Below are 26,785 nucleotides of genomic sequence, written 5' to 3'. Positions count from 1 at the left end.
TGAGTCCCGAGGAGGGCGAGCTCCGCCCCCCGCGCCCCGCCCCCCCGTCAGGTCCCGCGGTGGGCGGGGAAACCCGGCGCGCGTTGCCGTGGAGACGCGCCGGGTGGGCGTGGCCGGCCCCGCCGCGCGCCGCGCTCTCGCGCACGCGCCCACGGCCACGTCTTCCCCGCCTCCCCCCCCCCCCCCGCCGCGAGAAGGGGCGGAGCCAGCGGGGGCGGAGCCAGCGGCAGCGTCGGCGGGCGCGCGCCGGCTTCACCACCGCGGGGCCGCGGCTGCTGGAGGTGAGGGGCCGGGCGGCGAGGCCGGGCGGCGCCGAGGCCGGGCGGCTCGGTCCTCCGAGGGGTGGGGAAGGTGGAGGGGGCCCGCAGCCTCCGCTCCTCCTCCATCCGCACACCCGTCACCCCCGGGGGTGGGAGGGGAGGGTCCTCAGGGCCTGGGCCGCCGCCCCCCCCCCCCCGCCCGCCCCACCACCCCCGCCGCCCCCTCCGTTTTCTCCACGGTCGTCGTCGTCGTCGTTGTGCCTCGAATGTTCCAAGCTCCGGCTTCTAATATCGCGGGGTGGGGACGGGGGGAGGGCGGGCATCCGTGAGGGAACGGAGAGGGGAAACTGAGGCACGAGGCACCCAGTCACTCCGCCCCGGGCCCCTGCCTGCCGCCCCCGGGCAGCGTGGCCTCCTGAACTTGTGGCGTCCCCTCCCCTCGCGGCCCGCTCCCCCCTCAGCCCAAGCTGCGGCTCTGCGGACGGGGGGGGGGGGGGGGTGTTGTCCTGATGCCCGCGCGGGGCCCTTTAAGAGCCGGGCCTCCTCGAGGCGGGGCGCACGTGAGCGGCTTCGGGAAGCTGCGGCGGCGGCGACGACGACGACGACGCCGGGGAAACTGAGGCTGTGGGCGGGGGGCGTGGTGTGGGGCTGGGCTGGGGATCTGCAGGGGGGGGGATCTGAAAGGAAGACGCCCCCCTCCCCCGGGAGCCCCCACCCCACGGGCGCTGCCTCGCGGGTGAGGGCCGGAGTGACTCGTTCTGTTCCGTGCACAGCCCGGAGGCATCCCCCTCCCCCTCCACCCCTGCTGTGTGCCATGAGTTGCTGCTGAGAGGGAGCCTGCGTTTTCAGGTGAGCCCCCCTCCCTTTTCGCCTTTGAGGTAGGAGGGAAATCTGTATTGTATCTGTGTCCCCCCCTCCCCCTCCCCCCTGCTCCTCCCCCCCCCTCCTCCTCCTCCCCCCCCCTCCTCTCCAACTTTCTGGAACTAACTTGTAACAGGAAGTAAGTGTGGCAGCTGAGCTGGAAGGAGAGGTATGAGTTGAGTGTTTTGTCACCACTGCCAGGCCAAAGTGGCGGTTTGGTTGCCCAGTTTCCAGTGCTTAGGATCAAGTGAGATCCAACATGGATTTAAATACCTGGGCTTTACTGGAAACCAGTCACCCCAGGTAGAAAAGTGAAAATGGGCTGGAGCCAGACAGCTTGGATTTCACTTGCCCGTTTTGTTTGTTTTGTGTTGGCCTGCTTGCTTGTGGTTTGAACTCAGCTGGGGGTGGGGGGGGGCACTGTATATTGTTCCTTTGCTTTTTTCTGTCAAGCTTTTTTGTTGTTTGTTTGGTAGTGGTTTAATTGGAGATAAGAGTATCATGGACTTTGCTGCCTGGGCTGGCCTTGAACCAAGATCCTCCCATCTCAGCCTCCTGAGAGATTATAGGCTTAAACCACCAGTGCCCAGCTACTGGCCTGTATTATGGTCCAGGTGGCTGAGTCTGACAAGGAATCTTGACCTCCAACCTGATATATGTATACCTATCTTGTTGGATTGTTGAGGATTCATATAGTAGCCATGTATTAACACTTGTTGCTACTTCCTGGCATATAAGTTCAATACTCCACGAAGATTTTATGATGACCAAAGGAACAAGGAATGAAAGTAACTGGAGCACAGAGTAGGAAAAGACAATGAAACCCACAGACAGGATCACCAGTGGGTGAGGAAACCAGTGGGAGCACCTTAATATCACGTCACCAGAGTTTAGAAACTTCCTTGGCCTCTTTGTGAGGCAACACTAGTGATCGTTGATTCCAACTTGACCTGGACCCATAGGTAACAAATAATCCCATAAGAGTTTTCTGTAGGCCTGAAGCACTAACTGCTTAGGAAGTTGATATCTGAGGATCACAATTTGAAGCCAGCACATGTAAGAAAAGCCCATGAGACTCCCATCGCCAACAAAACGCCCAAAGTGGGCTGGGTGCTGGTTGCTCAAACTAATCCTCAATAGTCACGAGGCTGAGATCTGAGAATGACAGTTCAAAGCCAGCCCAGGCAAGAAAAGCTGTGTGACTCTTTCCTCCAATCATCCACTAGAAAGTTGGAAATGATGCTGTAGCTCAAAGTGGTAGAGCACTAGCCTTGAGCAAAAAAGCTCAGGGACAGTACCCAGGCCCTAAAGTGGAGGTATGATTTAAGTGGTAGAATGCTAGCTTTGAATGAAAAAGCCAAGTAAGACTGTGAGGCCCCCAAGACTGTCGCCCATATGCACACAAACCCACAAAGTCTGTTAATTTTTGCTATTAATTTTAAATTATTGGAATGGGAGTGTTCCCCTAGTAAGTCCCATATTTCCCTGAAGTCTCTAGCTCTAAACTGTCAGGAAGCCTAGAAGATCTGCCTAGAATAAAATCCACACCGTGCTTGTTCTTGAATAGCTTTTTCTTGCTTCTTGTATTTGTTCTTCTATCAGGCTTTTTCTCCTTGCTGGCTTGTTTGCTTGCCTGCTTGCTTGCTTGCCTCCTCTTGTTGATGGGATTGGGGTTTGAATTTAAGGCCTCATGCTTGCGAGGCAGGCTTTTTAGTAGCCCCATTTTGCTTTAGTTATATTTATTTTTGCCAGTCCTGGGCTTTTAAGCTCAGGGCCTGAGCATTGTCCTTGGATTTTTCCTCAAGGCTAGAGCTCTACCACTTGAGCCTTAGCAACACTTCTGGCTTGTTCTAAGTATGTGGTACCAAGGAATCGAACCCGGGTCTTCATGCATGCTAGGCAAGCACTCTACCACTAGGCCAAACTCCCGGCCCTGCTTTAGTTATTTTTTTAGGTGGAGTTTTGCCCAGGGGTGGAAGTGTGTTTTGTTTTATTAGTGCTTTTGTTTGTCCAGGGCATCTTCAGACCAAAGTCCTTCCGCCTACGGCCTCCTGAATGGCTGGGACCATGGAGAAGCGCTACTGTACTTAGCTTATTGATTAAGATGGGCTTACTACTTTCTGCCTGGGTTAGCCTAGAACCAATATCCTTCTGATCTGGGGTGGGGGGGAGGGAGAGAGAGAGAGGGAACGCGCTTGCATGCATCCTAGAACTTCAGGGCCTTAGTGCAAAGCTAGCACTCTACCACTTGAGCCACAGCACCACTTCTGGCTTTCTCGTGGTTAATTGGAAATAAGAGTCTCATGGCCTTTCCCATCTGGGCTGGCTTTGAACTGTGATCCTCAGATCTTAGCTTCCTGAGAAGCTAGTGTTACAGGAGTGACCCACCAGCACCTGGCTTTCTTCTCTACCTTCTGAGTAGCTGGGATGATAGCCACTATGTTTAGTCTCCCTGTTTCTTAGCATTTTTTTTTCTGTGCCAGTACTGGGGCTTGAACTCAGGACATGGGGCTATCCTTTAACGTTTTTGTTCAAGGCTAACACTCTACAACGTGAGTCACAGATTCCCCCTCTGTGGTTTTGCTTGTTAATTGGAGAAAAGAGTCTAGGATTTGTCTGCCTGCATTCGCTTTAAACCATGACCTTCAGATCTCAGCCTCCTGAGTAGCTAGGATTACAAGCATGAGCCACAGGCACCCAGCTTGTTTCTTACCTTCTTTGAACTGGGAAAGGGGAATGAAGCTTGTTAGCACTGGCAGTTCCTGTCTGAGAAACTTAGGCTGACTTTGTTCTGACTGCTCGTTTTGTATTGCTCTCTTCTCTCTTTTGGCTCTGGATGGGTGAGCTGCAGGAAACCAAGGTCCCTTGCAGCCCACATGTACCCAGAAAAGGAGAGCTTCTGATACAAAGCCTTTCCCTGTTACATCTTTTTTCTCTGAGGTTTTGTTTCTCACGATTTTCCTGCTTGTTAATAAATGTGTGGACCTGACACTTGTCTGCTTCCCGCTAGCAATAGAGCACGAAGCTGGGACTGCTGAGTTGGCAGTGTGTCTCAGCAGTGGGAAAGAAGAAGCACTATAGGGACAAGGTGGGCTGTTGGTAGCTTCCCTGTCTTAGGGGAAACTCATCAGGGCCAGGAGATACCCCTAGCTGACTGCATTGCTCCTCTATGACTCAGTTTCCCCAGGTGTGACTAGAGCTGCCAGCTGCCACTCAGAGATGCTCCAAGAGCTTCAACGACTGTGATTAAGAAATAAAGAAGCTTGTGGCTTCAGTCATCCTTTGTAGCTTCCTTCTAGGTCATTTTGTGTGTAAACACTCGTGGCTCCTCCCCCTTGTGGGTCAGAACACCTAAAGGAAGGTTCAGGTTGGACCATAACTGGCTGGCAGGAAGGCAGGGACCATCAGTGCAGACTCCCAGCCTCCTCTCACTTCTGTCTCCTCTGCAGCTGCCTTGGGGTGCTGTGTGAGGGGGCCTGGAGCCATGTCAGACCTCCTACTACTGGGCCTGATTGGGGGCCTGACTCTGCTACTTCTGATGACTATGCTGGCCTTCGTCGGGTACTCGGGGCTACTGGCGGAGGTGTCAGTGAGTGCCGGCTCACCTCCCATCCGCAACATCACCATGGCCTACAAGTTCCACGTGGGGCCCTATGGTGACACAGGGCAGCTTTTCACCGAGAGCTGTAGTATCTCCCCCAAGCTCCGCTCCATCGCTGTCTACTATGACAATCCGCACACGGTAAGTAAGGAGCCTCCTTGACTGGAAGCTGGGACTGGGATTGGCTTGGTCGGAGAAGGGAAGGAAAGGGCGGTGCAGCCCTAAGCAGAACTGAACTTAAAGCCAACTTTGAGCTTTAGCTCCAATAACTAGCTCTGTGACTGCTGTAGGCACCCATTAACTTTGCTTCCCACTTGCCCCCACATTTGGTTACCCTTGTTTGTGAGTACTTGTGGGTGTGTTGAGTGTCCTGGGCCGTATCACTGTGAGTCTTTCACTTCTGCCTGGACTTTGGTCCCCTGCAGTCTCCTCTTAATGTCCCTGTCTCTTCCAAACCCATTGGGGCCATGCTCAAAGGCCACCCAAGCCAGTCAGATTCTGCCCAATCTAGGGTTACATGCTCCCCTCCTCCCCTGCCCCTACCCCCAGGCCCTGGGTCTTGAACTTAGGGCCTGGGCATTGTCCCTGAGCATCTTTGTGCTCAAGACTAGCACTCAACCACTTGAGCTACACCACCACTTTCAGCTCTTTCTGAGTAGTAAGAATCCCACAGATTTTCCTACCCAGGCTGCCTTCAAAACTGGATTCTCAGCTCTCAGCCTCCTGAGTAGCTAGGATTACAGGCATGGATCCAAGGGTTCTATCTGCTTAGGGTTACATCTTCTGCTCCCCTTTCCTCAGCCTCTTGCTGAGACTGTAGCCCTTCATGGCTGAGACAGCAGTTCCCCTGGCTTGGGGCTTGGAATCCCAACTCTGCAGCCATTCTTGAAGCCATCTGCCCCAATGGCTGCCTAGTTGGGTCAAGGCTAAGTGGAGCCAAGTGAGCTGCTTAGAATATCCAGGATGCTAAGGTCAAAGACTAATCCAGCAGCACTGGCACCTGTGGGTGTATGGCTGTGCCATAGCCTCCGGTGAGTCAGGGCTTGCCAATGTAGCCTTTTGCCATGTAATAGGGTGGTGCTGCCCACAGCTGTATGGGCTGGCAGCTCTGCCATGATCTTTCAGCCTTCATTTCCATGTGTTATCAACCAGACATTTGGAATCTCCATCCCTGGTTTCCTTGCCTGGAAAGCTCAAGTGGGCAAGCCCTCCCCACTGTCTGTCAATCAGAATACTCTGTCACTCACTGGAGCACTGAGTTTCAATTGAATGCTGATTCCCTCTCCATTCTAGTTCCTGCTCCAGACCTGTACTCTGGCCCTGCCCTCAGAGAAACTGTGTGATGGAACCAGGAGCATGGCCTGCTAGTAGAGTACACACCTAGCATGCATGAAGCCCTGGGTTTGATTCCCCAGTACCACATACACAGAAAAAGCCTGACATATTGCTGTGGTTCAAGTGGTAGAGCATTAGCCCTAAGAAAGCCCAAGCCCAGGCCCTGAGTTCAAGCCCCATGACTGGCAAAAAAAAAAAAAGAAGAAAGAAAAAAAAGAAAAGCTATGTGGTTGGCACATAAGCCTTGTACAAAGGATTTCTAACAAGACACTAGGCCCTACTGTCTCCAGGAGTTGGGATTGTGAAAGAGTGTCTCAAGTCTGCTAGGAGAAGAGGTAGCGTTCAGCTGATCTTCTCACTTGAGTAGAATTGGGCTTGGCCATGAAGAGCCACTTGGCTAAGAAAGGTATAAGAACAAAAGCCTCGGAACATGGGATGAAAGGCTGGGTGGGTAGAGAAAGAGGTGGATAGGTTCTCTGAGCCCGGCATGAGGGAGTTAGAGCAGGCTGCATGGATGGGTGTGGTGGTAACTTCATTTTAGGAAGATAACCAGAGGACTGATGGAGGAAGGAAAATGAAGTAAGGAGACCATGGAAGATACTGGCCTGGGCCCAAGTGAGAGACAGGTGACATGGGTTATTGTGGGTTCGTTGAGGGATGAGTGGACATTGTCTGAGGCTTTCCGGTCACATGGCTGGGAGATGACATTGAATGATGTCAGAAGCACTGGGCCCAGCGTTGTCTCCAATTCCAGCATGGGAAATGCCAGGATACAAAAACGAGGTAAAGTTACTCAATTCCTGGTCTGGACACTGCTTCCAGGTAGCCCTCCCTCTCTTCTCCCATGCAGCTTTCCCAGAGATTCGGTGGACCTTGGGTATCCAAGGTAGACTTGGATGCTACTCTAGGGGTTACATGGCCTGAGAACAGGCAATTGTGGGTTCTGATTTTTCTTCCATTCTGATTTGACCTTGGGCCAATTCCATAACTCCTCTGAGCTTCTATAATCCTTTGCAGAATAATAGCCCCCAAAAAGTTGGCTTTAGAAACACGGGCTGCCAAGGGTTCATGTAAATGACCATTCATCCCAAGTCCTGGTCCTCAATAGATGGTGAACAGAGAAAAGCGTAGAACAGAACCCTTGGCCTAGCTGTAGACAGCTGGCCAGCATAGAGGATGAACAAGACAGGTTAAGATGGTCCCTCCTGTCCTGCCCTTCGAGCCACTCCAGAAGACACCCCTGTTCACTTCACAACTGACACACACTGGTTCTCGGGATGACTCAAGGACACAGGGGTTCCTGCCTCCTGGAGCTGGACAGTCCATTCTTTGCCTAGTGGAGATTCTAAAAGGTCTGGCAAACCTTTTACATAGGTTCTCAGACATGTCAGATTCAGAGCGGGGAAAGGAGCAGGCAGGTGGGTGCTCCAGTCCTTTCTCTTAGGGTTAGGTACAGATTAGGACCAAAATGGATGGACACTCCTGCACAGGGACATGCATACCTCCTGGCCCCTTCACAGCCTGGTAGGTCAGTCTCCTGGGGTTTGGCCTAGGCTTTCCTTTGAGATCAGCCTTATCATTCCCTGGAGTTTTTTGGGGTTTTTTTGGTCACTTGTGGGGTTTGAAGTCAGGCCGTGGACGCTGTCCCTGAGCTCTTCAGCTCAAGGCCAGCACTCTACCACTTTGAGCCACAGAACCATGAGCCTTAAATCTCAGCCTCCTGAGTAGCTAGGGTTACAGGTCATGAGCCACAGTGCCCAACTCTTTGGATTGTCTTAATGGCTATTTCCTGGCAGTGCCTGCTTCCACTGTTTCCTATTGCTAGCTTGATATGGATGTGCTTAGCAGCTCGGGGGCTTGCTGAGAGACCTCCAGTACTTCCCCTGGACAACAGTGTCCTGATTTACAGAACTGGGGAGTGGGTCAGGCAGGAAGACACTCCTGTATCCCACATGTTTCAGGATCTATCCTGGAAACCATCTGTCCTTTTAACTACTTCTGTCCACTGGTTGGAGCTCTTCTCTTTCTCCAGTTGGAAGGAGAGGATGTTTGGGTTTGGTGTAGGGTGTGTGTGTGTCTGTGTGTTCATGCCTAAAGAACTTTTTTTTTTTTTTTTGCCAGTCTCAGGGTTTGACCTCAAAGCCTAAGGCACCAGGACCTGCTCTGAGGTGGGGCATCTGGGGGAGAAAGGAGGGGCAGCTTAGTGGGGAACAGTACAAGCCTTTGAGGAGGACGAGTCGATCTGAATGTTAACAAAGTAGACAGGAATTTCCCAGACAGAAGGGACTCCAGAATAGGATGAAAATGGACATTTCAGACCAAGGAAATAGCTTAGGCAAAGACTGGCAGCTTGGTTGGGAAGGACGTGGCATGTTTGGCTGCAAATAGTTCCATGTGGGTGTGTTCCAGGGGTGTGGTGGCCCAAGCCTGGATCTGTCCCTCCCATCTGCCACGTAAATACTCACTGGGTGCCTGCTCCTCCAGGCTAGCCTCGGCTAGGCTAGCGAAGGGCTGCAGGGTGTGGGATGAGTGTGGACAGATTCAGGCAGTATCAAGTAGACTGTGTCTTATGTGCTGGACACCGGAGCTAAAGTGGGAGCTATTGAGAAGATCCTGAGCTGCCACAGTGATCCCAGAAGAGACCCTGGGATCCAAACCCAGGCATACTGGCAGTGGAGAGATCAAGTAACCTTCCCTTTAACCTATATCAGAATGTTTTTAAACTTTTTTTTTTTTGGTCCAGCCTAGGTTGCTAGGGTCAGAGAAATGCAAATGGGCTTTGTGACGAGGCTTTGTCCTCTGGCTAGTTAGCAGGGGCCTGGAGGAAACTCCTGCCCAGCTGGCCATTCCAAAGTCTTAGATTGTGAATAGTACAGAGGCACCATCTAGAGATAAAACATGGTATTGCATCCATCTCCTGTGTGATGTCTTTGTGGAATGGGACGGGCCTTAGGACGGGAAAGGTGGCTGCTACAAGTCGATCTGACATGGGCAGGAGAATTTACAGCAAAATATTAGTAGAGAGAGTATTGCCTGAGAACACTCCAGAAGGTTGCTGACAGAGCTTAGTCCCCTTATGACTCTTATCTCCAAAACCAGAGGTAGCACTGTGGCGTCAAGTGGTAGAGCGCTAGCCTTGAGCAAACAAGAGCTCGGGGGCAGTGCCCAGGCCCTGAGTTCAAACCCCACAACCAACAAAAATACAAAATAAAACAAAGAAAGGGCTGTAATGGGAGGGCTGGGCAGACGTCAAATGACAGGGAGAGTGGACTGTGGATGGAGTGAAGTGGATATGGAGGTAGTTGGCCTGTTTACATTTAGGAGTCAGTGGGTCCTGGATAGGAAGAGAAAAGCTTGAGCCTTCAGGTCAAGCAAATCAAGAGTGCAAATTCTGTGGGGAGAGTTCCAACGAATATTCCCGAATCCGGGACACTCTCGTCCTGTGTGCATAGCATGGGTCAGCATAGACTTACGTGGCAGAAAAGTCAACATGTGAAGTAGATACACCCATCCACTGTCACAAAGCCTCGAGACCTCTTCTCTAGCCCCTGCCCAAGTCCCAGGTCCCTCTCTGGTTACATCTCAGCCTGCTGGTTCTCTCAGTCCCTAATATCTGCACGTCCTACCCTGCTCCCCTTTCTCACCCACCATTTCTCTGCCAATTCCTCAAAGAGATGAGGGAAATGAGCTAATTGGGCTGTGCCAGATCCAGACCTCTGGATTAGTGGGACTGTAGTCCTGCCTGGCCTCCTGGAGGTTGAGGGCTGACAGAAAGTCTCAGCTGGAAATGGCAGTTCTCCTCCAGTGGTGCAGTTGATGGGCTGTGTGGTTGGTGACGGCCCAGATATCATTTACTCTCCTGGGCCCCTGGAAGTCAGAGCCCACCGAGTCCCTTCACTGCTGACCTCTGGAGATCCCGCATGGGACATGGCCTGTACAGAGAAGGGATACATTGGGGAATCGATGAGATGAACACACGCAGGCCATGGTGAGTTTCTAGCAGGGAAATGTCCGGGTCCCTCCTGGTCACTGCGTGACCTATCCGAGATAAGTCTCAGCCTGAGCCAGCAGAAATGGAGAAGACTGGGTCGGGAGTTTGGCCTAGTGGTAGAGTGCTTGCCTAGGATGCATGAAGACCCGAGCTCGATTCCTTGGTACCACATATAGAAAAAAGCCGGAAGTGGTGCTGAGGCTCAAGTGGTAGAGCTCTAGCCTTGAGAAAATCCAAGAACAGTGCTCAGGCCCTGAGCTCAAGCCCAGGACTGGAAAAAAAAAAAAGAAATGGAGAAGACTTTGACTCTTGCTCTGCCTCCACAGGTCCCCCCTGGGAAGTGCCGCTGTGCAGTGGGCAGCATCCTGAGTGAAGGGGAAGAGTCGCCCGCTCCTGAGCTCATCCAGCTCTACCAGAAATTTGGCTTCAAGATATTTTCCTTCCCGGCCCCCAGCCACGTTGTGTCAGCCTCCTTTCCCTATACCACCACCCTGTCTGTCTGGCTGGCCGCCCGCCAAGTTCATCCCGCCTTGGACACCTACATCAAGGTGAGGCGTGAGTCTGATACGGAGAGGGAATGTTTCCGGGATGAAGGAAGTGGTTTGGGGGGAGCAGTGCTCAGGGGTCATTGTGGAATAAGTGCCAAGGGAAGTAGAAAGATTGGCAAAGGCTAGTGGCATCACTCACTCTCATTCTCTTTTCTCTCTTTCTTCTTTTTTTAACAATTCAGAACCTCACACTCTTGCTTAGCTTTTTCTGCTCAGATTGGTGCTCTCCTGTTGAAGTCATGCCTTCACTTGTAGTTTTTTGCTGGTTAATCAGAGATAAGTGTGTCTTGGCTCCAAATCTCAATTCTCAGATCTCAGCCTTCTGAGATCAGGGACAGTGCCCCAGCCCTGAGTGCAAGCCCTAGGACACGCACACACACACTTGCTTTAAGGTATATTCCTCCTCCTCTGAATACTTTATAATAAGTTTATCTGCTAGGTACTCTTCAGCATGATATAAATAAATGTACATGATGAGAGAGGTAATAACATGGGTAATAAATACCAGATTAAGAATGACATATGTGGGCTGGGAGTTTGGCCTAGTGGTAGAATGCTTGCCTAGCATGCATGGAGACCTGGGTTCAATTCCTCCGTACCACATACATAGAAAAAGCTGAAAGTGGTGCTGTGCTATGGCTCAAGTAGTAGAGCTCTATCCTGAGAAAGCCCAGGACTCAGGCCCTGAGTTCAAGTTTCAGGACTGGCAAAAAAAAAAAAACCAAATGGTATATGTGCTAGGAACTACCAGAGTACTAAAGTCAGGGGAGTGGTAGGGGCAGCCTCTAGGAGAAAGTCGCCTCAAGGTTAGAGAAAAGAATGTTTCAGGCAAACAAAGGGTGAGGAACACAGGTTTGATCTAAATGCACTGCTGGGGGGGGGGGATGTCACATGTATGGTGAGATATGTGTATGATCCCAGCAGTTATGAAAGGATCGCAAATTGGAAGTGAGACACCCTGGCTCAAAAGCACACAACAACAGCAGGGATCTAGAAGTGTAGCTCAGCGAGAGAGCAGTTGCCTGGAGGCTCTGGGTTCAATCTCTAGCCCTTCCTCACCCCCAGCCAATCAATGGCAAGTCACTTAACTGACCATACCAGACAAACTTCGACGTGCCTGGGCAGGGTGTGCGGGTGATGGATGGAGGGACAGGCGGGTATTCTCAGGAGGCAGTTATGAATCTCTGTGCCAAGGAGCAGTATGAGCCAGGCAGTGGCCATGAAGATGTAGACGAGTGTGGAGATTTGTGATCTCCCTGGGAATAGAACTGATGGGCTTAGGGAGGCTTGGCTGCTAAGGGGGAGGGGAAGTGGGGGGAGTGGTCACAGAGGGCTCCACCTTTCTCTCTGTCATGTGATGAATGCATAGTGGTACCTTTCACTGATTGTGGGGAACTAAAAGAAGACCTGGTTTTGGGGTGTGGGGGGCGTGGAAGCGGGCTCTGTGGGAGGTATCAGTGGAGTGCCATCTGGGGGGGGGCAGCCAGTGGCAGTGCCGTGTGCAAAATAAAGAGTTCAGAGAGGACTGAAGGATATTTACAAGGGGGAGGGCATCCGCCTGTTGACAGTATTGGACCTGAGGAGCTGCCTTTCTCCTAGTAGCCTCAGCAGGGTCAGGGGGATCGTGGATAGTCTGTGGCAGGAAGGGATATGCAGAGGCTGGTGGCTGGCGTGCCTAGAGCCAAGGACAGCCAGTCAGCAGAAGTGGGAGCCTTGCATGGGAGCTGGGACAGCGCCTCCTCCTCCTCAGTCACCAGCGGTGGTCTCTGACAGCTGAAGGCAGTACTGGAGACACAGGAATCTGCTGGAGTCGGGAGGGCTATCATGGGGTCGTGTGGGAGCTGGAGGGTGGAAGCCCAGAGCCGTGAGGGAGGATGTGCCTTGCGGGGCCTGAGGTTGGATGGAGATGGGGATTCAGGCTCAGCATTGAGCGTGGGGCACGGGGCAGGAGAGGCCTCGGTGCCCATGAGCATGCCACCTCAGAGGGGTCCCCATCTATCTGAGGGGAGGGCTGGCATGTGGTGTCTTGCCATCCTGTCCATGCCATTCTCAACCTCAAGGGCTAATGTGGCCTGAGCATCACTGTGAAGAGACTTCCTGGGTCCCAGACCTCAGAACCCAGCCCGTGGCATGTGGCGTGGTCGCGGGCAGCACAGCCACCAAAGCCTTTTCCTAGCTTCAGGGGTTTATTTTTAGACACCTTTGTCCAAATTTCCCGGCCCCTGACGGCTTCACAAGTTGCCTGGTTTTGACGTCACCTCTTAGATGAAAGCCCTTCCTCCTGACTCCCCCTCTCGTGGGAGTCTGTCAGCTGTGCTCCGGGGTGGGGGCTGGGACAGGAAGCCAGGACTGAGGTAGAGGGAGGGTCTTCTGGAGATGTCTGGGAGGCACGCTTTAAGAGTCTGACCACCGGAGAGCCCACGCTACCCACAGAGGAGTCCCAGCCTGAAGTCCTCTCCGCTTGTTTCCAGGGCAGGGGAGGGGAGGGGGATCCTTCTTGATCCTATAGTCACCTGACCTTATGCCCTGGCGAGCTCAGATGAAGGAGACCTGGGGAAGTCTGCTGGTCTAACCTGCGGGTGATGGGTGGGCCTCTCAGCTGAGAGGACAAACAGTATAAATAGGAGCTGCCTCCCACTCCTACCTTCTCCACTGCCCTTTGGTCAGAGAAAGGAGTCTACTAATGAGACTCTGGGTACTTCTGACTCCCAACCCTCCTGACAGTGCCAGCTGTCTAAGAGAGGCGGGGGTGGAGGGAGAGATAGTTTACCTTGTTAGGAGAAGAGCCAGGCATGCCTGTAATACACACACACACACACACACACACACACACTTTTCATTTTTCTCTGTGGATCTGGGCCTGCTGTGAAGGTTCCTCAAATGGAATGAGACAGCAGCCATCAGCATTCTGTTCAAACAGGAATGAAGGAAGCCAGGGTCCTGAAACCAAGAGGAGAGGAAACAGCTTTGGCAGACTCACCTGCCTCCCCAGAGGCCAGTGTGAAGGGGAGAGTGAACGGGTCTCAGAGACATGTGGGCTGGGGAGGTGTGGAACAGCTGCTATCCTGCCTGTTTGCAGATGTGTTGGAGCCTGAGGGGAGATTGGTCTCCTGGGACCAAAAGGGACCCGGGGGTCACTGTGAGAAGCTCAGAAAGATGCATTTGTCAGGTCCCTCGGGGGTTCTGAAAGCAATGGCTGGATCCCAGCTTTGTGATCTACGTGGCAGCCCCTGGCTCTGTGGCCAAGCTTTCTCAGCTTGGAAGCCTGGCAAACCGAGCTGCTTTTTTCTTCTTCTTCCACATTAACTAGTAGAGGTCCTCAGGCTGAGCACTCTGAGACAGTGTGTGGGAAGGGTTCCTAAGCACTGCGTGACCAGTTCTGTAGATGAGGAAACCCCAGCTGGATCAGGCTGCCCCCACTGGAGTCCAGAAAGGTGGTTCAGGGCAGGAGACTGCTTCCTGACTCTCAAGAATGGGGTGTTTTCTTACAGCTACAAGAGGGAACTTGCTTGAAATTGTAAACTGCCCACAAAAAGAAAAGGGCCCAGATGTGAATCCAGAGAAATGGACAAAGACCACTGAAATGGGCATTTCAGTGTCGAACCAGTCTTAGAAATTGTCCATGCCAATTGAGTGTCAGTCTGGCTTAGCCAAACCTCCCTCTGCCTGCCTCCACTTCCTAATGAGGTCAAGAATCTTCTCCGTCCACCCCCTTCTCCAGGGTCTCTTGATTTCTGGGAATGCTAGAGGGAGATCCTTCATAGAAATCTTAGGCATCTTTGTCCAAGCTCAGAGAGGCAAAGCATTGCTGTATTGGTGGCCACTTGCTTGGGGGCTGGCAGTCCTTGGTAGTCAGATGGGGCCTTTCTCCATAGAATTAGAGAGAAGATTTGTGGGAGGAGCTGTCAAGGGGAGATGGTTGCCCTGAAATGAGCCTTGGTGTCCAGTTCTGAGACAGTTAGATCAAATGGTATCGTCCTGGTAGGTGGGGATCAAAGGGGAAGGGATTTCAAGTCCATACTTGAACCTGGAGGACTATCAATCCAGTTAGAAGCAGGACTTGAAAGCAGGGAGGGGGATCCTTGGAGAGCTGTGTGTTTGGGATCACTTTGGGGAGGCAACTGAATTGTGGGTGACAACATGACAGTGCCACCGGGACAGCCATCTGGGAAGGCAGGAGTAAGAGCCCCAGCAGCATGCCTGTGAGTCAGCTCAGCGAGCCACAAGCTGGGAGGAAACTCACAGCAGCCTGGTCAGAATCTGAGTTCTGGCCCCTGGGCTCAGAATGCTGTTTTGTTTTGCCTCACCCTGCCTCACAGACTTGGAAAGATCACTGTGGCAGGGGTCTCCAAGAGTATGCTAGGACCAGAGCACTAGTGAAAACCAGGGAGGTCCTGGCAGCAGGAATTGGGAAGGATTGGAATCGGAGGATGAGAATTTGCAGTTTGTGATCATCTCACTTTCCCTGCCTACCACCTTTGCTAGGCTAATGGGGGAGGGTTCCAGGCTTTAATACAGAAGCTAATCTAGTAGAGATGGTGTTCAGTGGTAGAGCGTGTGCAAGACCAATTCCCCAAGCACACCACCAAAGGGGGTGGAGGGGAGAAACAAAGTTGGGGAAGGCACTCTTGGTGCCACAGCTCAGTTCCTTATTCAAGACTTATTTACTGAGCCGTCCTTTGAATAACATTGTTCTGAGCATGGGGACCAGCAAGGAGCCTAACTGAAGGGTCTAATTAAAGCCAGCATCCTCAGGTGGGAAGACAGAGGCCTAGAGAGAGGAGGTCACCAAAGGATAAAGAATGAAGCAGTGGCTGAATCCATACTGGGTACTCTGGGCCTAGGACCAGCCTTTTGTATGTATGCCTTTTGCCACTCTGCATAAATTGATCTGGAACCAAGAATCTAGGAATTTGTGGGGAATGTGGGACCCACGTGGAGTGGTGCTAGGGTGGGCCTCATGACAGTGACATGCCCTCTCTCAACTCTGTCTCAGTTCTCTTAATCAAGACTTGGTTTTGCCCAAGAGGAACTCATTAAGGGCAGCCTTGCAGCTGCTCCAGGCACTTGGTTGTGTTTCATGTCCTCCAGGCTGCTGTATCCCCATGCTTCCTTTGCCAGGTCTCTGCTGCCCAAACTGCCAGCTGCTAATTGGCCTGCTCCTGCAGAGAAGAGGGCACTCACAGCCACGCACTACCTAGAGCTGAGTGGCTGGCAACCCCTTCCCCAACCAGCCCCTTGGGGTCCCTAAGCAGAGCTTAGCCATGCCAGAGAGTGGAGGAAGGGGAAAGTAGAGAGGGATGGAGTCACTGGCGAAAGCAAAACAACCCTGATGGCCTAGAAGGATAGGCGGTATTCTCTTGGTGCTAGAGTAGGTCCAGAAGAGGCCTACTGGGGAAGGCTGGAATCAAGAAGGAACAAGAGTTTGGATCCTGTGGATTCCCAGGAACCACAAATACTGTCTGAACAGATGAGTGACAGCGTCCAGGCCTGGCTGTAGAACAGGGCTCTTGAACACTGGGACATGAGGAGGAAAAGCCAGCAGCTATGGCCAAACCCAGGGAGGGAAAGAAGGTAGCTGCTCTTCACTCGAAGATGCCCCAAGCCAAGACCTTCCCCTCCCCCCCTGCATACAAGGGCTTGGCTCCCCCTAATCCTTTAGGGAGCTGCTCCTAGGGGAGAGGCCATAGGGACCACAGTACTTTCCCCCTGCTGGGGGAAATATGGGAACATGTTTCACCCCTTCCTCCTCCCCTCCCCCAGGACTGAAAGCACAAAGCCAGCCTTTGCCGGGGCGGCGTGGGAGCCACCACTCTCAAAATACCAGCTCAGATATTGTAGCTTGGCAGCCCTGCAGGACCTAGCGGTGAAGCTTGTCTGGATAGTGCATCACCAGGCCTGAAGGAGCCACCTTCCTTAGGCAGATGGAACTTAACCAGGGAAGAACGTCTGGTGTGGGACCAGGGAGGGGAAAAGATTCGAGGAAGAGAGAATGACTCTGCTCTTACAGGGCAGTCCTCTAATCAGACAGACAGGAAACCCAAGGCCACGAAAGGGGAAGGACTTCCCTGAGACACACAGGGGTGATTGGTGGGCCAGCTGGAGCAGGCCATCTCCTTCCCTCCCTCTTTTCTTGCATCCCACCTGCCCACTCACTTGTCCTTCCCCTCTGGCATTGCCCAGCTCCTCTGCCTCCCAGGTGCTTGGTTTCAGGCCTCCATCTGCACTGAGCAGCCTTCCTGCTGTTGGACAATCAGTCAGCAAGATCTTTGTCATGTGGGTCACACAGAACTCAAGGTCTTTGACTTTACAGACGCTGCCAGGAACCACTGGTTCTTGAGAAGGGGTTGTGACAGGTGGGCCATTATCTAGTAGCCTCTGGTTTTGGCAGGGATCTTCCTGACCAACCCAGAGCTCCGGCCGACTGCCCCCTAGGCTGCTCGCAGCTGTCCTTCCCGGCCCTGTGGTCCCATAGTACAAGAGCAGGGCATGGCTAAGGTAGGATGGTGGGCTCCAGGAAAGAAAAAGGCATGGCTGGTACGTTTGGGAACTAGGGTGTGTGAGGGCCTGTGCCCTGGTGCCTGCTTAGAGGGAATCATCGTCTCTTTACTCCTTAGTGCCAGCCCACCCTAAAACTTAACTGCTGCCAAGCCCCAACCCCCGCTCCCCCGCCATGCACTGCCCAGGGAGCCAGGGCCTGTGTGGCACCAGGGAGATGAGCAGAGGTGTAAATTGTGTGGCAAGCTGCCGGCTCTGAGGTGAAAATGAAAAGTCTTCAGGCAGCAGCACAGCACAGCACAGCAGGCTGGGGGTGCCAGGCACAGTGCCTCTCACCACCCCATCTCCTTCCCTCACACTTCCCCCTTCTCCAGTCTTCCCCTGGCCCTGCCTGCCTGGCTCTCCTACTATATCCCCTGCCATTTAGGGGGCTCCCAGCCCATCCAGGATCTGATTCCAAGAAGGCCTTGATCGCTTATGTCCGTTGCATTTTCTAAGTGGCTGCCTGGTGCGAAACAAAATGTGTTAACTTAGAGACTTCATGTTTGTGGGAGTTCCATTATGGATTCTTTCAGGGGTTTCTAAGGTGCACACTCGCCTCTTCTTTTTGTCTTTTTTTTTTTTTTTTTTTTTTTGTAGTTTCTCAGTTTTGAGATCTGTTCTCATCTCTTTAATTCAGAATTTGAGAAACAGGTTTCGAAGGAAGCTAGCCACTCGTCAACAGCTCAGCGAAGGGCTGGGTCTCCACTCCACTTCCTGCGCCTCTCTCCCAGCCTGTCTCCTCTGCATTCCACAGCTTTGGGCATCTCTGATTCTAAAGGGGCAGGGAAGGGGAGAGGCTGCCCATCCGGCAGCCTTTTCCTTGCTGCCATAGAGGTACTCCCCCCATTACCCCACAGACAGGGTTTGGGCTCTGACCAGAGGCCTGGGGGGGATGAGGAAGGGAAGTTCACGGAAGTTCCTGGGTAGAATAATAACTTCGTGCAGTGTTCTAGCCGCAGTCTCCCCGCTGTGCCTCCCCCCCAAGCACTGTGTACATGCCATGCAGGCCGGCTGCCTGAGGGGCCTCCGAGGTCTGAGCCCCCACTCACAGGGACTGCTGTGTGCAGGCGGGCGCTCGTCGGTGTCTGTGTAATTAAAAATGAGCATGCACCACTTCCCCCAGTGAGGCGATGCCACCACCTCGGGTGGGACGCAACAGCTGTTTGCTGACTGTGTGGCCGCCTGGCTGCTCAGCTCGACATGAAGGGCTGTGAGGGACTGAGCTGCAAAGGAGCTCATACAGATGTGCACTTCTGCACGTTTGCCACCCAGCTTAGAGCAAACCCAGCCCCGTGGATAGAGCGAGAGCCACCCTGAGACTCCAGCCTGAGCCTGACCTCTGTCCCCCTCTCCTTCCTGCACCCCCTAGCAGACCTATGTGTTGTGAGTGCAGAACCCAAAAGAAGGCTCTCTTAAGTCCTGGCAATCTCTCCTGTCTCCTTCCTGCTCTCCTCTCCCTCAGTTCAGAAAGGCATCCCAAGCAGGTGGGTCCTTGCCTGGAAGACCAGCTCAGCTTGAGGTGAGGGGTGAAGCCTTGGTGCATTCTCAGGGTGGCTGAGGCAGTGGCACTGTGGTGGCCTTCTGTGAGTTGGTCAACTGCACGTTCTCAGCACTCCTGACTGGTACCAGTGTAGGTGTAGGTGTGCAGATGATTGAGGTCCCTTTTTCTGCTGTAGTGTGTGTGTGTGTGCGCGCGCGCGTGCACGTACGCGCCCAAGGTGTCATAGCTGGGCAGGATCCTCTTGCTAGCAGTGTTTCCCCATGTAGAAGGCAAAAATGCAAGATTTTAGGGAGGACTTGAAACCCATTCGTGCTCCTTTACCCAGCAGTGCCAGCCCCCAATGGCACTGAGTGGTGTCCTTTGCCATTGTCAATCTGCCCCTCCCTCTCCAAGGGCGCCCTGGGGCTAGCTGAGGAAGAGGCAGCTGGCCTTGCCTTCCTCCAATGCTTTTCCAATATTTACTGGCTCATCGGCGTGTTACACAGGCTGTAGCTACTGCTGCGCAGTGAGGACCCAAGAGCCGCCCCCTGGATACCCACAGCTCCCCCAGAGGCCGCACCTGGCGGGGAAGGGAAGGGCTTGTCCTCCGCTGCCTGATCTCAGGGACAAGGCATATGGCCAGTCCTGCTGCCTCACTTTCCATCCATCCTCAACTCCGACTGTTCTCACCCTTGCTCTGTGGACAGAGCACAGGCTGGAGGGAGGTGGGGCGGGGTGTGAGGATCTCACCCAGGAAGGACTGCAGACACTGGACTAAGCCCCTTCTCAGCCCACAGGGCTGCGATTCACCCCTTTCCTTCCTTCTTTCCTCCTCCTCCTCCTCCTCCTCACTTACCCTCAAGCCTGAATTTTGACAGGATCTGGCATGTGTTTTAATGATTTGGGGTTGAGCAGTCAATGAGATTTTAATTAGCTCCAACCCCCCACCCCCCCCAGTAGGGAGGACCAGAAGCCTCCAGGTGGCAGGGGGTGCGGTCCAAGCTGGCTTTGAGTCTGAGGCAGGCCTGGGCAGCTGTGGAGCTGCCTGCGTGTGTAGGAGGATACAAGGAGAGCGATGAGCAGGAAAGGAAGAGTTGTGTCGCCAGGCCACAGTTTCTTCTCCATCCTCTGTCTCCCCCATTTCTCTGTTCTCCCCGATGGCTTTGAGATGAAGGCAGTGGCAAGGATGGAGGATGCAGTTTCCATGGCAACGGGGCTGTCCACAGCCAGGCAACTTCAGAGCTGGGCTCTCTGGAGGAGGCAGATGCACAGAGAAGCCACAGAGCTGCCTCCTGCCTGCCAACGAGGGGGCTGGCGGAGCAGGTGGCACGGGGTGCTGCTCGGCGCTGCCCGCCCCAGTGCCCAGTCTAGAAGAGAGCGTGGAAAGAGTGCTGCCTCTCCCGTTTCCCTCTCTCCTCCCAGCTTTCTGTAGTCCCCCCATCTTCGATGGCCCAGACAACAATTAGATTGGCACTGAAGATTAGAGTCAATGTAAAAATGACTTCATGTCGCTGACCTTGGAAGCTAAGGGGCTGCCCTCTGCAGTTGGGAAGGAAACTCAGCAGTGAAGGCTTTGCCCCTGGTCACCTGTGGAGTCTGTGGCAGAGCCTCAAGCTGACCTGGCCCAGGCCAGTGACCCGCAGTGTGGCCTCTCAGATGTGCCCTTCCTCTGACTGGCATTAGGGTCTGGCTAACTCCTCCCTCCTTCCTCCCCCACCCCTGTGGGTTCATTTTGCATTCTCCCCCCCCCCGCCCCGTTTTGCTATATTTAATTGGAGGAGATTCCTCAACCCTTGGATTGGTCAGACAAGCAGACAAGTGGAGTGCTAGAGTGGCTTCTCCCCGCCAGGCGATAAGTCTCTCATTACTGTTAAGTGGAAGGCTCATTGCAGAGTTCATGGTGAGAGCCGGCGGGTGCTATAAATAGGCACATTGTGAAGGTTGGCGGGTGAGCAGTGACAGGGGCAGGGGCCTTGCAGCCGTCTTGGTGGGTAATTGTGCTCTATCACAGGAAGGGGGGGGAGACTAAAATGAGACCCACTTGACCGCCCCCCTCCTCTGATTGTCCCTGTTTCCTCTGGGCAGCTCTGGAATGTGTCACATACTCAGGGATAAAGAACATGCATGATATGTATGCCTGTCACAGCTGCGGCCCTGCTGGCTGATACTTTAGCCCTTCAGGTATAGCCGGTGCTGCCTGCTCATTCCGCTCAGGTTCTGCCCCTCCTCTTCAGCTAAAGCTCAGAGTGCAGCTTCTGAGGAAAAGAGGAAGCCGCATTCGGTAGTCTGAGAGGTAGACATAAATGGAGCAGGGGGAGAGGCGTGGAGGTAGGGTCTGCGGACAGCTGCTGGAGGCCGTAGGGTCAGGGGCACGGGCTTCACCCAATACCACTACGTAGGTCAGGATAAAGAGAGTGTCAGGGCCAGGGAGTTCTGGGACAGGAAGTCTTGACAATCAAGACCTTGGCCTGGGTCCATGGAGCCATAATCCTTGGGGTTGATATTCTGGATCGTCTGAGGATCTTTAAGTTTCATGGTTCTGTGAGAAATTCGTGTCTGAGAATGAGCGGGGCCAGCCTCCAGGTTGTTGGAGCACCCACCCTAGTGTGTGGCCCTAAGGACTCTGAGTCTCTAGATCACCTCGTCTTGATATTTGGGGGTCCTGCTCTGAGGGACTCTTCGTGTCTATCTCCATAGGGGTTTGGAATTTGGGAGAGAATGAACTCCTTCCCCTGTGGAAGGAGGGAGGGAGCGAGCATTGGACAGCCCCCGACGCTCTCCCGACGCTCTGGAAAACATTATTCCGCCTTTTGCAACTCTTGACTTAGGAGCGGAAGCTGTGCGCCCATCCTCGGCTCGAGATTTACCAGCAAGACCAGATCCATTTTGTGTGCCCACTGGCTCGGCAGGGAGATTTCTATGTGCCTGAAGTGAAGGAGACAGAGCGGAAAAGCCGAGGACTTGCCGAGAGCACCCAGATGGATGGCACAGGTACAGAGAGATGGGGAACGAGGATGGGGTCCTGCCTGGAGCCACTGTCCCGGACATCCAGGACACAGGACATTGAAGAGGCAGGCTCCTCTGTGTGTGTCGGGCAGGGGAGTAAGGAGGCGGCCCAGCAAAGGAGTCATTAGGTGAGACTCATCAGGAGGTAAGGTTGGTGCTGGAGCTGTAAGGTGAGCAGAGAAACACATGTTTCCTGCTAGCAGCCATAACGACCCAGGAGCCAGGCCAGCAAGCCGCTTGCTCAACTCCAAGGCCACCCCCGGCTCTGACTTCTTCTGACCCCAGGCTGTCGCAAGGATCAAGGGGTTCTGTTGTTGAATATCCCACAGGATCCAATCGCGAACTGTTTTGGTAGAGCCTCATGTGACCGTGAACTCCACACCTTCCATGAAAGGGCTGTAAGGAGAGGAAGTGTTCCTCTTCCCTTCTTCTCCAGCATGCTGGCCGTCCAGACGTCAGTCACCAAGGTCACCCTTGAGAGACATGTGTTGGCAGGGGCTGATGGGAGCAGCCTGCTGGGAGGCAGTCTCCATTCCCTAGGGGCTTGTGTCCAACACAGTTAACTTCATCTGCCACTTAATTACCTCCATGGGGGTACTGTCCCCTTCTGCCTGGCAGATACTCTTCATGCCCCTGCTGTGGGGCCCAGGACACGGCACAAGGTCAGCAAGCCCGGGCAGTCCCTGCTGGCAGGAAGGAGGAGCACCTTGACCTCCCTCTGCAGCCTATTTCCTCCCTCAGGGGCCCAACCTCCCCAGCTTCCTTCCCCCTCAAACACTGCCTGCCAGGGGTGTTTAAAGGACTACTTGGCACCGGCTCCAGCTGGCTGCAGCCGCAGCTCACCCACCCTCCACTCCTCGGCCTGTCCTCCCTCCTGCCTACTCCCTGGCGTGGGGGCCGAGGGGTCTGCCCACCTCTGACAGGGCCTGTGCTGACACCCAGGGCGGACTCTGCGCCCATCTGCCAGGTGCATGCCACTTCCCCAGCAGTGCCTAGAGGGTGCGTGGCCACCCAAGGCAAGGCTTGTCCCTGCCTGCCTCCCTGCTGGGGCCCTGGCTTGGCTGAGAGGTGAAAGGGGGTGATTAGCTGCCTTCTGCCTGTTATTACATTGATGTATTATTTAGCTCTGGAGAAGCGATGAATATTTGATCTTGCATTGGCTGTGGGCAGAGGAGGAGTGATGGGAGTGATGGAAGTGATAGCTTCCTTCACACCCCCTGCCCAGTGGCAGCCCTGGGGTTTAGGTGCTGCCCTATTTTGCCTGGCAGCTTCTCCCCAGGGACCCTGGCCACCCCCCCCCCCCCCCCCCGCGCTGAGAGCCTCCATCCCAGCACACTGAGAAGCATCCCTGGGCTTCCTCTTCTGCATAGTCCTAGCCTAGGACTACTTTCTCTATGCTAGGGTCTTGAGAGAGCCATTGAATGGATGAGAAGACCAAACCTCCAAATAATGGGGGAAAGAACTAGTCCCCCACTGTGTGTTTCTGCTCTGCAGCCTCTGGTCACCACTCTTTTAAGAGTAAGGAACTGGGACGGGGAATGTGGCTTAGTGGTAGAGTGCTTGCCCAGCACGCATGTAGGCCCGGGTTCGATTCCTCAGTACCACTAAACGGAAGTGACACTGGGACTCAAGTGGTAGAGGGCTAGCCTTGAGCAAAAGAAGCTCAGGGACAGTGCCCAGCCCTGAGTTCAAGCCCCAGGACTGGCTAATCATCATCATCATCATTGTAAAAGTAGGGAACTGGAGCACTGTTCCACCGTCAGCAGGAAGCATCCACACAGCTCAGCCGGGCCCCCCTCCACTCTAGTGGCATGATGTAATCTGGGAGCCCTGCTAGGGACCCCCAGCAAGAAGAGGGTTCCAGACCAGCCATCAAGCCCTCTCAGGGCTCGCTCCACCTCTGCCAGTAAAGACCTCAGTGGATTGAGGGAGAAGACCCCAAATCCTTCTACAATTCTCACCTCCGGTGCCAGCTGAGACTCAAGGACAGCTCCCAGCTTCCCCTGGCTCAGAGTTCAATCACCATGGAGACAGAAGCGGGGCGGGGGTGGGGGGGATGCCAGCCCACCCCTCACTTTCCATGATGTGTGACAGCTGTTCCCTTCTCCTTAAACTGAGAAAACGGGGACATGTCAGCCTTCCCCTGATCTGGACCCAGCACTCAGGGTACCTGAGATCTATGCCTCCTCCATGCCACCTCCCACCTGTGTTCTGAGGCTGTGATCAGCTGAGGTGGACTGGACAGATGAAGGGCCAATTGGAGGTGGGCGTGGCAGCTTAGGAGTGGCCCCAGGAAGTGTTCTCGTGGTATAGAAAATGCCAGGGTGTGAGCGGGTAAGTTTTCCTCTGGGTTGATCCAGCCATACAGAGGAAGAAGTTCCCGAAAAATGCTTCACCCTAACACTTTCCTATCTTCGTAGCTTATTTCTCAGGATATTTCCATCTTTGTGCCTCATCCCCTTCCTTAGATAGGAACTCGGAGTGGCTGGGAGCTGGGGTCAGCTGACTTCCTGGGTATAGCTGTTCCCTAGGGAGACCTATCTAAGGCCAGAGGATCGGGAGGAGTGAATGGGTGGGGGAGAATCTGGAGAGTGGGCCTCCCAGTCCATTCTTCATTCCTCCTGCCTCATGGGCAATGTTCTGTCATTTGGACAAACCTCTCTCCAAGCCTGAAATAAAGGGTAGTGGGGGGCGGGGGCAGGGGGCACCACTTGGGTTTCTTTGTTCCACCCTTAGCTCTTTACCTTGGGGCTTAGTGGCCCTTAATGGCTGTGGGGGTGGAGGGGCAAGCTTTGTGGGAGTGCAGGAGCCGAGGCTAATTCAGGGTAGGGAGAGGAGTCTAAAGCCAGCTGCTCCCTCTCCCTCTTCCCCCTCCCTCCCTCCCTCCCTCCCTCCCCTCTCTTAGCCCGGTCAGGGCAAAGGGCAGAGGGCAGAGCATGGTGCCCCCAGAGCCAGGGTGGCTGTATTATGCTGTATTATTCATGAGCCCCCGGCTTTTTCCCTGGAGGGAAGAGGGGGTGCAGTGTCGTGGGGGGGGTGGTGACGGTCGTGCTGACCTCTGCTCCCTTGTCCTGGCCACAGAAGCTGACGTGATGAGTGATTCAAGTTCTCAAAGCCTGGAAGCGAGTCCTGGCAGCCGGGAGGCCTCAGCCACAACCCTGTGTCCCGGGGCCAGCAGCCGAGGCTGGGAAGATGGTGACAACCGGAGCGAGCACAGCTACACTGACTCAGGTGCCAGCGGCTCATCCTTCGAGGAGATAGACCTGGAGGGTGAGGGGCCTTTGGGAGAACCACGGCTGAGCCCTGAGGTCAAGCCTCTGGGGGCCACTCGCCAGCCCAGCACCCCTGAGAAGGATGAGGAGTAACCGGGCCCACGCCTTCCCATGGCGGGCGCCCGCTCAGGGGCTGAGCAGACTTGACGGGGCCCTCTCCCCAGCCCCTCCCTGGTCCTGGCAGAGGACACCGGGGGAGGGACCTGACTTCCCCCACCCCAGGCCTCTGGACAAACCTCCTCACTGCCCTTTTGGCTCCCGTAGGGCCAAAGGAGCCTGAGACTGTTATCCTCACCGCCCCCCACCCCGGGCTGGCCACCCATAGTGTCTTTTTCAGACTCATATCGGAGCTTCCAGAACCCAGAATAAAGCAGATGATTTTCTTGTTTCACCTGGACTTCAAGTGTGCTTTTTTTTTTTTGGTCTCTTCTCTCTTGGGGAACCCTGTACAAATGGGCTGGAAATGGACAAGACACTCCCCTCCCCTCCTCCCCCCTCCCCTCCCCTACCTCACCCTCCCTGTCCCCAGCAGGAGGAGAGGAAGGGACACGTCAAGTACCCTCTCCCCCCCCCCCCCAGGACTCTGGAGGGGAGGCTCACAGCCTGCCATTGTCTACTTCCAGGGGTGCCTTTGTGTCTGGGGCTCCGGTGTGCCTGGCTCACGCTGAGACTGGCCCAGCAGGAAAAAGCAAGCCTGCTGGGCATGCCAGTGCTTTTGTGGCTGGAAAGTGCACATGCACACGCAATGGTCTGGTGGTTCTGTGCCAAGGGAGCGTGCCCGAGGCTGGGCATGGCTGGGTGTGAATGACGGCGGCTTTGTGCACGTGTTGGTGTGGTTTGAGTGAGTTAATGGTCTCTGGTGGCATTGTAGAAGTGTGTGCAGCTGGCCAGAAAGAGGTGGGAGCTTCTTCGTATGACAGTTACTCACACATGGTGGGGTGCCTGGTATCGCGGTGTGTGCCGTGTATAAAGCCAGGTACAGCGGTGTCCATTATGGTATGAGAAGGCACATCTGGACCGCGTGTGGCTGCACCCAAAGAAATGTGCTACTCATCTTGAGCTTTGTGTGTGGCTCTGAGGATGCATCACGTGTACTTCAGGGGCGGTCTCGATATTCCCATTATATAGAATGGCTGTCTCTGCCTGTGTAGAGGTATGCAGGTAAAGCTAGGTCTACATCTTTGTCATAGGAGCAGTCGGGCGTGTGGCAGCACAGCTGAGTGGTCCCTGTGTGTCTTGTGTGCTGCAGTTGGGACAGGGCGACGCCCGGCAGCCATGTGATGGGCTCCTTGTACCGCTGTTGCTGTGCGTGGCAAGGCCTGTGCCTCCTGTGAGCTTGCCTCGATGAGTGGGCAGGAAGTGTGGCTGGCATCGTGGTGCAATTCTGTTACCTCAGCACCCTCCTGCTGCCAACCCCTCTGCTCTAAGAGCCTGGCCCATCGCTCACCTACCCCAGGGAGCAGTCATTCTGAGCCAGCCTGGGTGTGAGAGCAGCCGGTGGAGCTGGAAGACAGCGTGTGTCTGTCTCCCCAGCCTCGTCTGACAGCTCTGAACCCTCATCCTGATGCCACCTTGTCTCCAGATCAGATCTGTTTGTTTGGGTTTGATGTGTCGGTTTTGTTTCAGAGCTCTGTGCTTTCCACAGCAGTAGGATGTCGGGTTTCTGTGTCCAGCCAGGCTTGTCCTTGTGGTCCCCCCATTGTACACACAACATACCACACACACACACACACACACACGGAGAGGCCTGAGGGGTCTGGGCTTTGTATTTTCATCAGCAGGATATGAGCTGACCTTGCTAGTGGCTGACACCTGTAGAGGAAAAAAAGGACAGTGGATGCTTTGTCCCTGTGCCCCTGCTGAAGGAAGGTCACACCGCCTCTGCTGACCA

The 26,785-nt window shown here is 54.3% G+C and overlaps 1 protein-coding gene across 3 annotated transcripts; it reads left to right on the top strand.

Annotated features, from left to right (window-relative positions):
* Nucleotides 1-195: 195 nt before the first annotated feature.
* Nucleotides 196-25,285, top strand: Tex264 (testis expressed 264, ER-phagy receptor). Of its 3 annotated transcripts, XM_090323294.1 has the most exons (6): nt 902-1,109; nt 4,571-4,863; nt 10,375-10,596; nt 21,445-21,607; nt 22,689-22,700; nt 24,707-25,285. In XM_090323294.1, exons 2-6 carry the CDS (start codon nt 4,606-4,608, stop codon nt 24,985-24,987), a joined length of 936 nt encoding a protein of 311 aa, XP_090179420.1. In that variant the 5' UTR covers nt 902-1,109; nt 4,571-4,605; the 3' UTR covers nt 24,988-25,285. The 3 variants fall into 3 exon arrangements, with proteins under 3 accessions (XP_090179418.1, XP_090179419.1, XP_090179420.1); XM_090323292.1 differs by lacking the exons at nt 22,689-22,700; nt 24,707-25,285 and adding an exon at nt 196-281 and having other exon boundaries at nt 1,034-1,109; nt 21,445-21,765; XM_090323293.1 differs by lacking the exons at nt 902-1,109; nt 22,689-22,700; nt 24,707-25,285 and adding an exon at nt 261-281 and having other exon boundaries at nt 21,445-21,765.
* The last annotated feature ends 1,500 nt before the right edge of the window (nt 25,286-26,785 follow it).

This window comes from Megascapheus bottae, chromosome 32, assembly GCF_031878675.1.
Source record: "Megascapheus bottae isolate mThoBot1 chromosome 32, mThoBot2.hap1, whole genome shotgun sequence".
In the NCBI taxonomy this organism is placed as follows: Eukaryota; Metazoa; Chordata; class Mammalia; order Rodentia; family Geomyidae; genus Megascapheus; species Megascapheus bottae.
This window is presented reverse-complemented; position numbering and strand designations above follow the sequence as displayed.

Excerpts from the sequence above, each read along its gene's own strand:
- Tex264 (XM_090323294.1), top strand. The coding sequence starts at position 4,606 with ATGTCAGACCTCCTACTACTGGGCCTGATTGGGGGCCTGACTCTGCTA. Across the intron at positions 4,864-10,374 it reads ACTATGACAATCCGCACACG|GTCCCCCCTGGGAAGTGCCG; the intron begins GTAAGTAAGGAG and ends CTGCCTCCACAG. Across the intron at positions 10,597-21,444 it reads CCTTGGACACCTACATCAAG|GAGCGGAAGCTGTGCGCCCA; the intron begins GTGAGGCGTGAG and ends CTCTTGACTTAG.